The sequence below is a fragment of the Rhinopithecus roxellana genome, chromosome 18 (genome assembly GCF_007565055.1).
Source record: "Rhinopithecus roxellana isolate Shanxi Qingling chromosome 18, ASM756505v1, whole genome shotgun sequence".
Lineage (NCBI taxonomy): Eukaryota > Metazoa > Chordata > Mammalia > Primates > Cercopithecidae > Rhinopithecus > Rhinopithecus roxellana.
In genome coordinates, this window is record NC_044566.1 from 93,991,775 (window position 1) to 94,004,771 (window position 12,997).

At 50.1% G+C, this 12,997-nt stretch overlaps 2 protein-coding genes across 12 annotated transcripts in view; one reads left to right on the forward strand and one right to left on the reverse strand.

Annotated features, from left to right (window-relative positions):
- Positions 1 to 371: 371 nt before the first annotated feature.
- LOC104666450 lies at positions 372 to 2,278 on the reverse strand. Its single transcript, XM_010368523.2, has one exon. It carries the CDS (start codon positions 2,054 to 2,056, stop codon positions 1,628 to 1,630), a length of 429 nt encoding a protein of 142 aa, XP_010366825.1. The 5' UTR covers positions 2,057 to 2,278; the 3' UTR covers positions 372 to 1,627.
- Positions 2,279 to 2,318: 40 nt separating this feature from the next.
- Positions 2,319 to 12,997, forward strand: part of DOCK9 (dedicator of cytokinesis 9) — a 306,369-nt gene continuing 295,690 nt past the window's right edge. For 6 of the 11 annotated variants that reach the window (XM_030922001.1, XM_030922004.1, XM_030922009.1 and 3 more), the window contains exon 1: positions 2,546 to 2,781. In XM_030922001.1, coding sequence (XP_030777861.1) covers positions 2,653 to 2,781 — 129 coding nt within the window. In that variant the 5' untranslated portion in view covers positions 2,546 to 2,652. Of the gene's footprint in view, positions 2,782 to 12,997 lie in introns of all 11 variants that reach the window. The other 5 variants (XM_030922003.1, XM_030922011.1, XM_030922008.1 and 2 more) reach the window with 2 other exon arrangements.

The window sequence follows — 12,997 nt, forward strand, 5'->3', positions numbered from 1 at the left end:
CCAAAAACCAGGAGATTCATAGCAACCAGTCAAACGGGGCCCACTCAGCCTGAGCCAGCTAAGGCAGCCCCCTCTGCTTTAACCCATAAAGGAGAGTAACTTGATGTTACCTAATGTGCTTTCTGCACTATACTTTTCCCTTGTTCCTGCTTAAGTTACCTTAATAAAACCCAGCTGTTCTTCCATTCTCACAGAGCACCGTCTATTTTGTATTCAGAATGCTGCCTGGTTCATGAATTGCTACTAGAAGCCAATCAGATCTTTAAAACCATTTGTTGAAATTTTGTTCTTTAGACTACACACACACACTCTAATCATATAGCTCTTAAAAAAAGAAAAGAAAAAAGAATATAAAACTCTACAACCTTAGGTGCTTTTGTTGTTGTTTTTAATTTAAAAAGACAAAATTGTTCAACTTGTATAGAAGTAGATACAGCTTAGAGAGCCAAGGTAACAAAAGGGGAAAAGTTTGTGTTGTCTGGTACCTTTGAGGGAGTCAGAAGCCTAAAGGGAGGCTCTAATTTATGATTCTCAGAAGACAACTGTTGTCAACAGTTCAGATGAGAACGGAGCGGCCACACTCCTGCAGCTGAAAGGCGTCAAGGCGAGCTGAGTTGCTCTCGCCCAACAGAGTGCGTTCCCCGGGGAGGCAGGGAAAAGCTGGCTTGCACCTGCTCTGTCACCCAGCTCCACTCTTAGGACAGAAGAGATCTGGAAAACATCTAGGCCATTTCTCATTTCACAGAGGAGGAAATGGGTTAGTGTGTCATTGTTTTTATTATCACACTTGTTTTATCTTCCAATCTGTCAGGCTCACTCAATGCTACATCCTGCAGTCCCCACCAGTCCCCACCCACTGGGGAAACAATCCGATCCTGCAAGCAATTATTGAGTGCTGACGGCATGCCTCATCTCCAGACCTGCCCATTAAACCAAGAAGGGAGGTGTTTTGCTTTCCGCGCTAGATCGGTATTTTCCCCTACCACTTTAAGATTACGCTTCAGGCCAGTGTTAGGCTTTCTGGTGGGGTGGGACGCGACAGGCGGCCTCCTCCACCGCAGTGATGGCAGCTATGAAACCTCTTGGTACTGGGGCCGGAGACGCGGCAGGGATTCTCCCAAAACTGGGTTTTCAAGGCCACCGCGCTCTGCGGAGGCCGACCCCGCAGGTAAGGAACTGTCCACCGGGAAGCAACGGGCGTGGCGTCAGCAGCCCGACCAATCAGCAGAGCCGCCCTTCAGTCAGCCTCCCCGCCCGGGGTACCCGCCCAGTCCCCAACCACTGAGCATGCGCCGCGGGCCTGGCGCAAATCCTCGCCTGGCGCGCCCTCTCCGCGGCCCCGGGAGGGTTAGGCTGCGCCGGGCTTCCTCAGAGAGACGGAGAGGGAGCCGGGGTGGCAGGAGACCCTTAGGGACGGGAAAGCGGTTAGGGTGTTGGGGGGAAAGTCCCTCACTGGGTAGTTGTCGCTAGCGGCCGCCAGCTCTGCGTCACGGTGGGCTCGCAAGCCGGCGCATCCCGGTTTCCCTGCCACCCCGCCTGGCTGTCCGGCGCGGAGGGGCGGCAGACCGGTTAAATCGGCCCCCGTGAGGGCTGCCGTGTCACCTGAGCCCCTTCCAGGCCGTTGTCCTCAGGTTACAGGCGACATAATCGAGGCTCCGAAGTTTTGCCCACGTCCAAGGTGAAGCAGCTGGCCGTCCCGGCGGGTCGGAGTCTGGGAGTCTCCCACGCCTGGCCCGGCCCAGCCGTCATTCTCCCGCCGGGAGCTCCGTGTCTCCGGAGACCGATCGGTGGGGAGGCCGAGGCGCCACCACGAGCGCGCGGCGCTCCGCGCCAGGTCCCAAGCAGGGACGCTCCGTCCATGTCCGCCCGGCCGGATGGGGGTGTCGATCGGTGCCGCACAAATAAAGGCCACTTTCCTGAGACCTCCATCCCAGCCGAGGCCCCTGGAGCAGAGGGGGGCGTGGTGCACCGAGCCCAGACCCCGCCGGTGACATCGGGGTCCCCTCGAGCGCAGCCGGGCTCCCTGGGCAGGAAACCCGACTCCGAGACCGCGCATCGTCCAGCCTCGGCTGTGCACCCTCTTGGTGGCGTGCACAGTCCCCTCCTCGGGTCTTAGGACGTGCGACCCGAAGCGGAGGCAACCCGGACCCCCCCACCTTCCCCACTGAGGGTCTCGCGCGAAACGCCACCCCTGCCAGTCCGGCCGCCTGGCTCCAGCGCCGGGCCGCGCCGACCTGCCTGGCTCGCCGTCCCGCCGCGCCGGCCCCTCCTCCGCCCTCCGGGCGCCCCGCCCCGCCCGCGCCGCGCCGGACACCCCGCCCCGAGGAGGCGGCCCGGCGAGCGGTCGCCGAGGGAGGCTGGTGGCATGGGGGAGACTCCGCCGCCACACGCACGGTCACCCCGAGCGAGCCCGGTCACTGCTGCGATCGCGGGGGGCCGCGGACGCCGAGGGGGGCGCCTCGGGGCGTGACACGGGGCGGAGGGCGCGGCCCGGGCTGCGGCGGCCCGACGCGCGGCGAGCAGCGGGGGGAGCGGGCGGCGGCGCCGGGAGCGGCAGGCGGAGCGGGCCGGGCGCCGAGGGCGCACCTGGCGGCCGCGCGGCCGGGCCGGGCCGCGGGAGCAGGCGGAGGCGTAGGCGGCGGGGGCCGGAGGATGTCGCAGCCGCCGCTGCTCCCCGCCTCGGCGGAGACTCGGAAGTTCACCCGGGCGCTGAGTAAGCCGGGCACGGCGGCCGAGCTGCGGCAGAGCGTGTCTGAGGTGGTGCGCGGCTCCGTGCTCCTGGTGAGTGCGGGACGACCGCGGGCTGGGGGAGGGAGGAGGGGGCGCAGGCAGCTGCGGGCCCGGGCCGGGCGCCTCTCAGTCGGCGGGGCTGAGGCGGAGCGGCAGACCGTGCTGGGTCCGCGGAATCAAGAGGTGGGGCCGGCGGGAGGGGGCTGGACGGGGAAGAAGAGAAGGTCCTGGAGGGGTTGCAACTCCCAGACCCCTCCCGGCCACCCAAGATTCTGTCCCCATAGCTGCCCCCTTCCTCCTGGGAAATTTCCGCGGAGTGACGTGGCCCTCTCACTCTTTTCACCCGGCTTTCTCCCAATTTACCTGCTTTCTGTCAACTGGGAAATTACACTCTCCCCCATCCCCTGCATCTCTCCCCCAGCCTCCCTCTCCTCCCGTGTTTTGGAGGGGCACAGGGGAATTGAGATGGGGCTTCCTCATCCAGTCTGCGCTCAGGGTGGGAGATGCCCCTGCGAACCCTTTGAGTGGGCTGAACTCCAGGAGGGAAGGGCTTCGGCATTCTCTCCTGCGCCGCCCCCGCCCCGCCAAGCTGGTATCTTGAAGTTTGGCCGCCTTTTAGGAAGGCTTGGGGGGCATGATGGGAACCCTCGCTAATTTAGCATTGGTGCAAATTCCTGTGACGTTTGGGGGTTCGAAGCAAGCAAAGCGAGCAACCCAAAATGAATCTGCACGTGGCAGAACGTCTTTAGAGAATAGGCCTCTGGGTGTGAGGAAGATGAAGTTTTCTATTAAGTTTTTCACAGCCAGTGCTGGTTCTGCTGTATTTGGAAACGCACTGCAACCCGGTTCACCTGGATGGTGCGGGAGTGGAGCGACGTTTGAGCAGGAGCGAGCTCTGCCAGGCAGCTGGGAACTTTTAGCAGCCCCTTGCGTTGCCGCCGGCATTTGTTTTCTTGAAACGGGTTTGTTTGTGGGTGGGTGTGACTTGTGTTTGTTGGAACAGTGCAAGAAGATGGGCCTTGGAAGTGGTTGTCTGGGCTTTGTGGCGCGGTGTGTTGGGGAGTGTTGGGGCAGAGTGCCGGGCCCCTTAACACAGGGGCGGATGCATCATTTTGGTGGCACATCGTTGCTCTTCCTGGGCAGACACAGAATTGCGTGAATGACGTTTGTGGAGACTGGAGATGAAACTTCGCTGATTTCTATGTCCAATTTGCTCAGTTTGAATTTTCTCTCCATTGCTAGCTCTGCCAACTCTCTGCAGATTCCTCAAACTCCAGTTTGATCCGTAGTAAACAGGGATTTACTTTTTCTATTTTAGGGAAGTCGATTAGGTAAGGAGTAGAGCAGGAGTTGGGAATAGACCAGAACGTGGCCATCTCTTCCATAACCAGCTAACTTCTGTATGGCTTCCTGCATCTTCCTGACTTTTGCCAGTGCATGTTAAGGATAAAGCCTGCAACTTCTTTGGCATCTTTTCTGTTCTCACACAGAACTTGGTTCCTTTATCTGGGGCCTGCCGTGGTCGTCAGGGATTTGAGGCAGAACAGGAGTAAATAAAGTGTACTAGTGTGCCATAATTTCCAAGGTGCTGCAGGTACTGGTTTAATAAGCCGTGCTGGTGGAGCCCAGGAGTGCTGGTGCAGACGTGGTCCCTGAATATCCCTTTCCTGTCGGAGGATGGCCTACTAATGGTGACCTAGGAGTGTCCATTCCCACGTGTGACGGGCTGCCAACTGTGTTATGTCATGATACTTTAGTAGTACATCCGTTTTCCCTGGACACCCTTATGCATGAAGAGCCAGATGGCCTGGCTGTTGTCTTAACTCTTAGTCTTGTCTGTCTGTGGTCACTTGTCTGACAAAACCTGTGATGGAACAGATACAAAATGCAGGGAAGCAGGTGGGCTTGCTCTGGCATGTGAGGGCGCCTGGCTGAATGGGAAATAGGAAATGCATTGTGATGGTTCTGAATTGCAGAGGGAAGAATCTGGGAGGGCCTAAAGATACTAAAAATTACCCACACACCTCATCCCCCCACCTCCTGCCTGGTACTCTGCCACTGCCTACTTCCTCTTATGGCTCCAGTGTCTGCCAGGGAGCCACAGCAGGTGTACCTGCTGCATAAGTTCTGGCCCGGCTTCATTGTGTGAAGGTCTGAGAGGTGAGGTAAGGTAACCCTGGACTTCTCAGGAGGCAGAGCAGCAACCCATGGTCTGTGAATCTGTCCTTAGATGGAAGTAATTACTCTGCTCTGTGTCTGATAACTTGGGTCAGCGCTAATACAATGCTCACAACATAAATGCTCAATAAATATTCTTAACTAGCTGACTAATAAAGCAGTTCTGCAGATGGATTTAAAAAAATTAAACTACATATGCATTTAATAGCTCTTCCCACGCTTCAAGTATTGATGAGTGGATGGTCATAAGATCAGAAACAATGAAATTAAATAGTTCAGCGGATGATAAAGGCTGCCATTAAAAACAAGCTTTAAAATGTAAACATAATGTGGGCTTACCCATTTTTCATTGTTCAGTAGCTTCATTTTTCATGGGTTCAGGTTCATGGACATTTATGAATGATTTTGTATTAATGTGTTTGAAAAGCTTGAAAATAAACATACAAAAAGTAGAGAGAATAGTATAATGAACTTTCATATTTCATCATTCAGATTGAATAATTATCAAGATTTTGCCAAACTTGCTTCATATGTCTCTTCTTCCTATTCTTTTTCATGTGTGATTGTGAGTCCCAGGCCTTATATCATTTCACCTCTATATAACTAGTATACATTACTTAAAAATAGGGTCTATTCTTACATAACTATAATGTCATTATGATAAATTAACAACTTGTTAGTATGCTCTTCACATTTCCCAGATTATTTTTTAAAATCTTTGATTGTAGGCCGGGCGCAGTGGCTCAAGCCTGTAATCCCAGCACTTTGGGAGGCCGAGATGGGCGGATCACAAGGTCAGGAGTTCGAGACCATCCTGGCTAACACGGTGAAACCCCATCTCTGCTAAAAAATACAAAAAACTAGCCGGGCGAGGTGGCGGGCACCTGTAGTCCCAGCTACTCGGGAGGCTGAGGCAGGAGAATGGTGTAAACCCGGAAGGCGGAGCTTGCAGTGAGCTGAGATCCGGCCACTGCACTCCAGCCCCGGGCAACAGAGCGAGACTCTGTCTCAAAAAAAAAAAAAAAACAAAAAAACAAAAAATAACTTTGATTGTTAGTTTGTTCTAATCAGGGCCTAAAAAAGCTTTGCAGGCCTTATCAGACATGGTTAGCTCTTTCATGAGCTTTAGAATTTTTTTTTTTTTTTTCTGAGATGGAGTCTCACCTTGTTGCCAGCCTGGAGTGCAGTGGTGCGATCTTGGCTTACCGCAATCTCTGCCTCCCAGATTTGAGTGATTCTTCTGCCTCAGCCTCCCGAGTAGCTGGGATTACAGGTGTGTTCTACCATGCCCAGATAATTTTTGTATTTTTAGTAGGGATAGGGTTTCATCATGTTGGCTAGGCTGGTCTCAAACTCCTGACCTCGGGTGATCCGCCCGCCTCGGCCTTCCAAAGTGCAGGGATTACAGGAGTGAGCGACCCACTGCGCCCAGCCAGAATTCTTTATAATGGAGAGAACCCTCCATGGGGTCAGGACTTCTGGGTTTTAATCTTAGAGGTTTAGTAGTTCAGAGCATGGGTTGTAAACCTGGTTCCATGCCTCACCAGCTGTACAGTCTTAGGTATATAACTTAACCTTGTTGGGGCTCAGTTTCCTCATCTTTAGATTGGAGATAATAATTATGCTTTCCTTGTATTGTAGTTGGAAGGATTAATTGAGCTATGTGGATGAAGCTCTTAGACAGTGGCTGGTGTATATTCTACCAGCTACTTAAGTCCCCTTGGACTGTTGCTTAATGTCTCTGAACTTCAGGGTTCCTGCTCTGTTAAATAAGAGACATACTTGATTTTTTCTAGAGTCCCTTATTCCACCAATGGGCTTCTATTTGAAGCTGTTTTTATTTATTATTTATTTATTCTTTTTTTTTTTTTTGAGACAGGGTCTTGCTCTTGTCACCCAGGCTAGAATGCAGTGGCATGATCTTGGCTTACTGCAACCTCCGCCTCCCTGGTTCAAGTGGTGCTCCTGCGTAGCTGGGATTACAGTTGCCCGCCACTACACCTGGCTAATTTTTTGTATTTTTGAGTAGAGACGGGGTTTCGCCAATTTGGCCAGGCTGGTTTCAAACTCCTTACCTCAGGTGATCCACCCACCTTGGCCTCCCAAAGTATTGGGATTACAGTGGTGAGCCACTGTGCCTGCCCTTATTTATTATTGTTTTAGAGACAGTCTTTATCTGTCACCCAGGCTGGAGTGTAGCGGCACAATCATGGCTTGCTGCAGCCTTTGAATTCCTGGGTACATGCAGTCCTCTCACTTCCGCCTCCAGAGTAACTGGGACTACGGGCATGCACCACCATGCCTGGCTAATGTTTGCATTTTTTGTAGAGATGGGGTTTTGCCCTGTTGCCCAGGCTGGTCTCGAACTGGGCGCAAGCAATTCCAAACTCCTGGGATTACAGGTGCGAGTCAGCATACCCAGCCCTAAGCTGCTTTTATAAAAGTAATGGAGGTACTACTGGGAACGTTTTTAACTGTAGGAAAAGTAATTTATGATTTTTGGTAATGAAGGAAGAATCCTCACAGTTTCAGAATTAGCTTTCCATAATTTAGAATAGTCAGGAAGGTGGCATGTTCAGAACGTATGCAAGCCCAGAAGAAAAGCTAGAAAGAATTCCCTGAGCAGGGTTGAGTTATGATTACTTTTGGAGCTCCGGAAAGGATTTTACCTCAGGTCTTTCAGACGTATTAAAGATGGCGTCATAATGGCCTAGATCTAAGAGGTTGTATTAATACCACTCAAGGCCTGCAAGTGTCTTTTCTCTGAAAGATTTGTGTGAATATCAGGTCACATCCGTTTGCATGGGTGTGCTGACTCTCCTGCACTTGGGTATGAATACATAAGTCTTCTGGCTGCCCGGCTTCCTTACTGATCTTATGTTCAGCTTCAGACTCTTCTTCGATGTCAAGCCCTTGCCAGCGATGCCACTCCACACCCCTTTGAGTTCCAACAATGCAAATGAAACCAAGTCAGGTCGTTGCTAAATTTCACTTGGCTGTTACTGGAGGAGGGCAGACAGGAAGTATGGGGTAGCAATGTCCCTGAGTCTGCCTGAGGCTTCCCGCACTGCCCCGTTTATTCAGCTCAAGATTCCAGTGCTATCGGAGGTAACGTGAGACCCCGGTAGTGTTGTTCTTTGAAATTCTCAAGAAAGGTAAAATCTCGTTTTTGGCTGTAATTTAAAATCAGATGTCAGTAAGCTGATAACTGGCCAGAGCTTCTTTGCACTGTTTTTTTCCACCCCTCAGTGGAGAAAACAGAAATGTCCCAAAATACAGGAAGCAGGGTGGAGGCGCATATCGGACTAGATAATCAGCAGAAGGTTCCACTCCTTTGCCTTCTAGTCCATTTGACTATTAGTAGTCAGGAGGACATTAGTGAGGCCTTGAGTTTGAACAGGGAGGGAAGGAACTGTGAAATCACTGTCCACATTTACTGAGGCCCGACTCTGGGGCAGGGCTGTCTGCTGGGTGCTAAGAACATGATACCACATCAGAGTAGGCCCTTGCCCGTGCAGGGTTTATGATCTAAACAGGTGGACGGGTCAGTCACCTACACTAAGGTGACTAACAGTACTAAGGCGCACTATGGAAAGAGTCAAACGTGTGGTTCAGAGACCACAGGAAGATGAAAGCACAGAACCAGTGTATTCGAGAAAGAATTTGTTAAGAGTTAAACTGGACCAGCCGGGCGCGGTGGCCCACGCCTGTAATCCCACACTTTGGGAAGCCGAGGGGGGCGTGGATCACGAGGTCGGGAGATCGAGGCCATCCCGGCTAACACAGTGAAACCCCATCTCTACTAAAAATACAAAAGATTAGCTGGCTGTGGTGGTGGGTGTCTGTAGTCCCAGCTACTCAGGAGGCTGAGGCAGGAGAATGGCGTGAACCCAGGAGGCGGAGCTTGCAGTGAGCCGAGGTGGCGCCACTGCACTCCAACCTGGGCGACAGAGCAAGACTCCGTCTCAAAAAAAAAAAAAAAGAATTCACCTGGACCTGGAAGATGCAGAGATAAGGAAGACTTTTATCCTTTTTTTCTAGGAAAGAATAAGAAATCGAGCAAATGCTTAATATGCCCAGGTAGGACCAAGAAGGAGCAGAGCAGCTTGGGCAAAGAAGAGCAAGTTTTTGGAGGAAGGGAGAGAAGTTTTGAAAATACGGTTGCCAACTTTGGGAACAATTTCATTGATTGGCTGAGAACACATCCTGAAATAGATTTTTTCATTTGTCTTTTTGAAACCTATTTCAGGAAAGAAGTTCAAACCAGCCATGAACATACGCTTCCTAGAGAGACCTTCCCTAAGTGTGATCCAGAGAGTAAATAATGTGACTGTTTTCTGTCAGGCAGACCCAAGATGGGAGGTGTGACATGAAAGGGAAAATCCAGTAGCAGGCCTGTGTGTGTAGGCACTTAGGTATCATGAGAGCAGTAGTCGGATATGGTGAGTTACCATTCAGTAAATGGTATTACAAATAATAATGTTGGAGCCGTAACTTATAGCACATACTGAATCAATTATAGTGAAATGTAAGAGTTATTTGTAAAATAAAAGAAACCACATAAAACATGGGTGAATAATCATATAAGAGTGGAGAGGGATATTTATGTATTTATTTATTTATTTGAGATGGAGTCTCACTCTGTCACCCAGGCTAGAGTGCAGTGGTGCGATCTTGGCTTATTGCAACCTCTGCCACCCGGGCTCAAGTGATTCTCCTGCCTCAACCTCCCAGGTAGTTGGAATTACAGGCATGTGCCACCACACCCGGCTTATGTTTGTATTTTTAGTAGAGATGGGGTTTCACCATGTTGGCCAGGCTGGTCTTGAACTTCTGACCTCAAGTGATTCACCCACTTCGGCCTCCCAAAGTGCTGGGATTACAGGCATGAGCCACCATGCCCGGCCTGGAGAGGGATTTTTAAAGTATGAAAGTTCAGGAAGAAACCAGCTGGACTTGGGCTTTGGAGGTGAGCCTTGGCTTTGCCACTGATTGGCTGAGGACTTCGAGCAACATACGTTGCTCAAGCCTTAGTTTGCTCATCTGAGAATTGGGATTGGTAGGTATTATTATCTTAGAGAGTTTTTTAAAAGTAAAGATTAAGTAAGAAAATGCATGTAAAGTAGTTAATAGTGAGTGCTCAGCAAATGCAAGCTCTTATTGTGTTACTAAAGGGAAAGATTGATTATCTTGACTGAATATTTCTGGAGCCAGCATTTATTGACCCACCTATGATGCCCTAGAATGCATCTGAGGACTTCACACACAGGTTAAGTCCCCTAAAGGTCACAGGTGTAGGAATGGGGGCTGGGTCTTGAAGCTGAGCACTATAACTTCACACCCAGAACTCCTAGCCACTCTGCCTGTTGCCTCCCCATGTTAACACTAAACGTATGTCTCTGTAAGTACCATACCGGTGAAAGTCAAACAGTAAGCTTAGAAACAATATTTGCCCTGTAGCTATTTGTCTTTAGAGATCTGTCAGTCACAGTGTTAAGTTAAACCTTTTGCTTGGAGGGCTACCTCATTCTATAACTCCAGGGCCACACTCACATGGGCATAAGCTGTACTGTACAGCATGGAGTGTAGGTTTGATAAGCATGAGATTTTAAAAGTGTACCTGTCATAAAATTGTTTTTCTTTAGCATAAATCTCTCATGTACATTCGTTGCCTGGCTATCGGCCTGACCTATCTGTGTTTAGTCTTTAACATGAACCAGAATGCAGAATGTTAACAGTGGTTATCTCTGGATGTGGGATGATGGGAAGTTCACTTTTTTCTTCCGATTTTCTGTCCTCCCCAGATTTCTACAGTTGACATGTATTACTTTTATTATTTTGGTCAATATTGACAGGAGAAATGATTTTGAGAATGTGCTGTGATCATTGGAGCCCTCAGGGCAAGGCCGCTTAATTCTAAGAGATAGTTCTTTTTCTTCCTGTTGTATATTTGAGCTTCTGCAACTTTAAAAAGTTGCTCAGAATTTAGCAAGTGGTGGAGAGAGGGAGGGCTGGGAGTTTCTGAGATGCCGGAGGCTATTTAGTCACAGGCTTTTTTTTCCCTTGGCTATTCCCTGGCCTGGGGCTTCTTGGCTCTACTGACCCAGCTCTTGTCGTTACTTCTACACTGGCTGTTTGGTCTGCCTCTGCTTCCTCACCATCCACAGCTCCCTATCCCCGTGACCTGCTTGTGTCCTTAGTGTGGGGCGGCCTCTCAGTGCTCACCCCATACCACTCAGCCCCCTCTTCCCTTCTGTGGAACAGGATTCTCCTGCGTCTCCCCCTTCCTCTCTGATGTCTGTTCCTGTGTCTTCTTCACTCTTTTTGCTGCAGTCACCGCACAGGGGCATTCCTAAAGGGTCTCGTCTCCACCACTGGTTTATAGAATTTAATGTTTTCCCTTTACTCCGAAGGGGGGCACCATCTCATTGCAATTTCCACAGTTTTATCTCCAGTTCTGATTCTCCGCCTTTTACCACACGCTGTGCGCCCCCCGCCCCGCCCTAGACCTGCTTTTCTGTTTTCCTGCCTGACTCTTCTTCTTGGCTGTCCTACCAGCTCCGTAAGTTCAGCATCTATGAGACGTAAATTGCCACTTTACATCCCAAGTTAGGTTGTCCTTTTTGCATTCTTGTTTTAGTGGGGAGTGTCTGTGTTCATCACCAGCTTTGAAACCTGTAACTCCTCCTGCGTCTCTTCTGTTTACCTCCTTTGCCTTCCTCTTTCAAGAACCACTACATTCATTACGTTCTGTCATGAATCAGGCGTTATGGGCCAAGGACTCCCAGGTCTCAGTGGCTTAGAACAGAAAGGTTTATGTCTTCCGCACGCTACCTCTCTATTGAGTGTGGGCTGGGAGCCTAGTTCCATATTGTCTTGGGACCTCAGTTGATGGGACAGCCCCCATCTTGAACGTGGCAGGTCTGTGTGGCAAAAGCAAATTACATGGCAACACTGAACTCCAGGGGCAGGGAAGTACAATCCTTTCTGTGTATCTGCAAGGAGGACTCACATCTTTGGTGAGCAGCACTGATGCCTGCTGCAACCTGGCATCCCCTTTCCTGTCTCCTTTCTTTCCTGGTTTGTGCAGTAGTAGGGTGTATTAGTCCATTTTTGCACTGCAATAAAGACATACCTGAGATTGGGTAATTTATAAAGAAAAGAGGTTTAATTGGCTTATGGTTCTGTAGACTGTACAGGCTTCTGCTTCTGGAGAGGCCTCAGGAAACTTACAATCATGGCAGAAGGCGAAGGGGAAACAGGCACATCTGCACATGGCTGGCAAGAAAGAGGGAGAGCAAAGGAAGAGGTGCTACACACTTTTAAACAGCCAGATCTCATGAGAACTCTATCACGAGAACAGCAAGGGGGAAGTCTGCCCCTCCTCTCACACTGGGGATTTGGGTGGGGACACAGAGCCAAACCATATCATAGGGGATAGGATCCTTCTTACCTCGTTTCTTTGCTACCGTAATTACTCCATCCTTATAGGTTCAGTTCTGAACCCTGAAGACATTAGTATTTCCCATTGCCCTTGGGATACAAACTCTTTCCCTTGGACCATAAGGCTCTCTCCTTACCAGACACCACCCTCCCGTTACTCACTGGCTGGGCTGTTAGATCCTCATGTATTCCAGCCTCTCTCATACTTCAGGAGGTAAGAAGCTCTCACTTCTGCCTGGGATAATAATGACCCTTGGTCACCCTTCTCAGTTGCCAGGCCACTCTCTCTGGCCTTTGAAACTGTACTCATATGTCCTGGCCTATCCACCCAAACTAAAACATGCGCTTCTTGTTCCTTTCTTTTGACCACTTATCACAATTTATTTATTTATTTATTTATTTATTTATTTATTTTTGTGCATTTGCTGAAGGTCTTTTTCCCTCCCTGTACTGTTGGTTCACCATGGTTTGTTTTCCCAGGGCCTGGCACATAGCAGGGGCTCAGTCATATGTTTTGGATGAATGAACAAACCCTGAAAACGCTACATCTGACTCTATATCTTAATTTTATCCTTTTCTTATTTCCTATTACCTCTACTTTCTCTTCCCTGCACCTATTTCTGTTTATTTCATCCCAGTTTTCCTC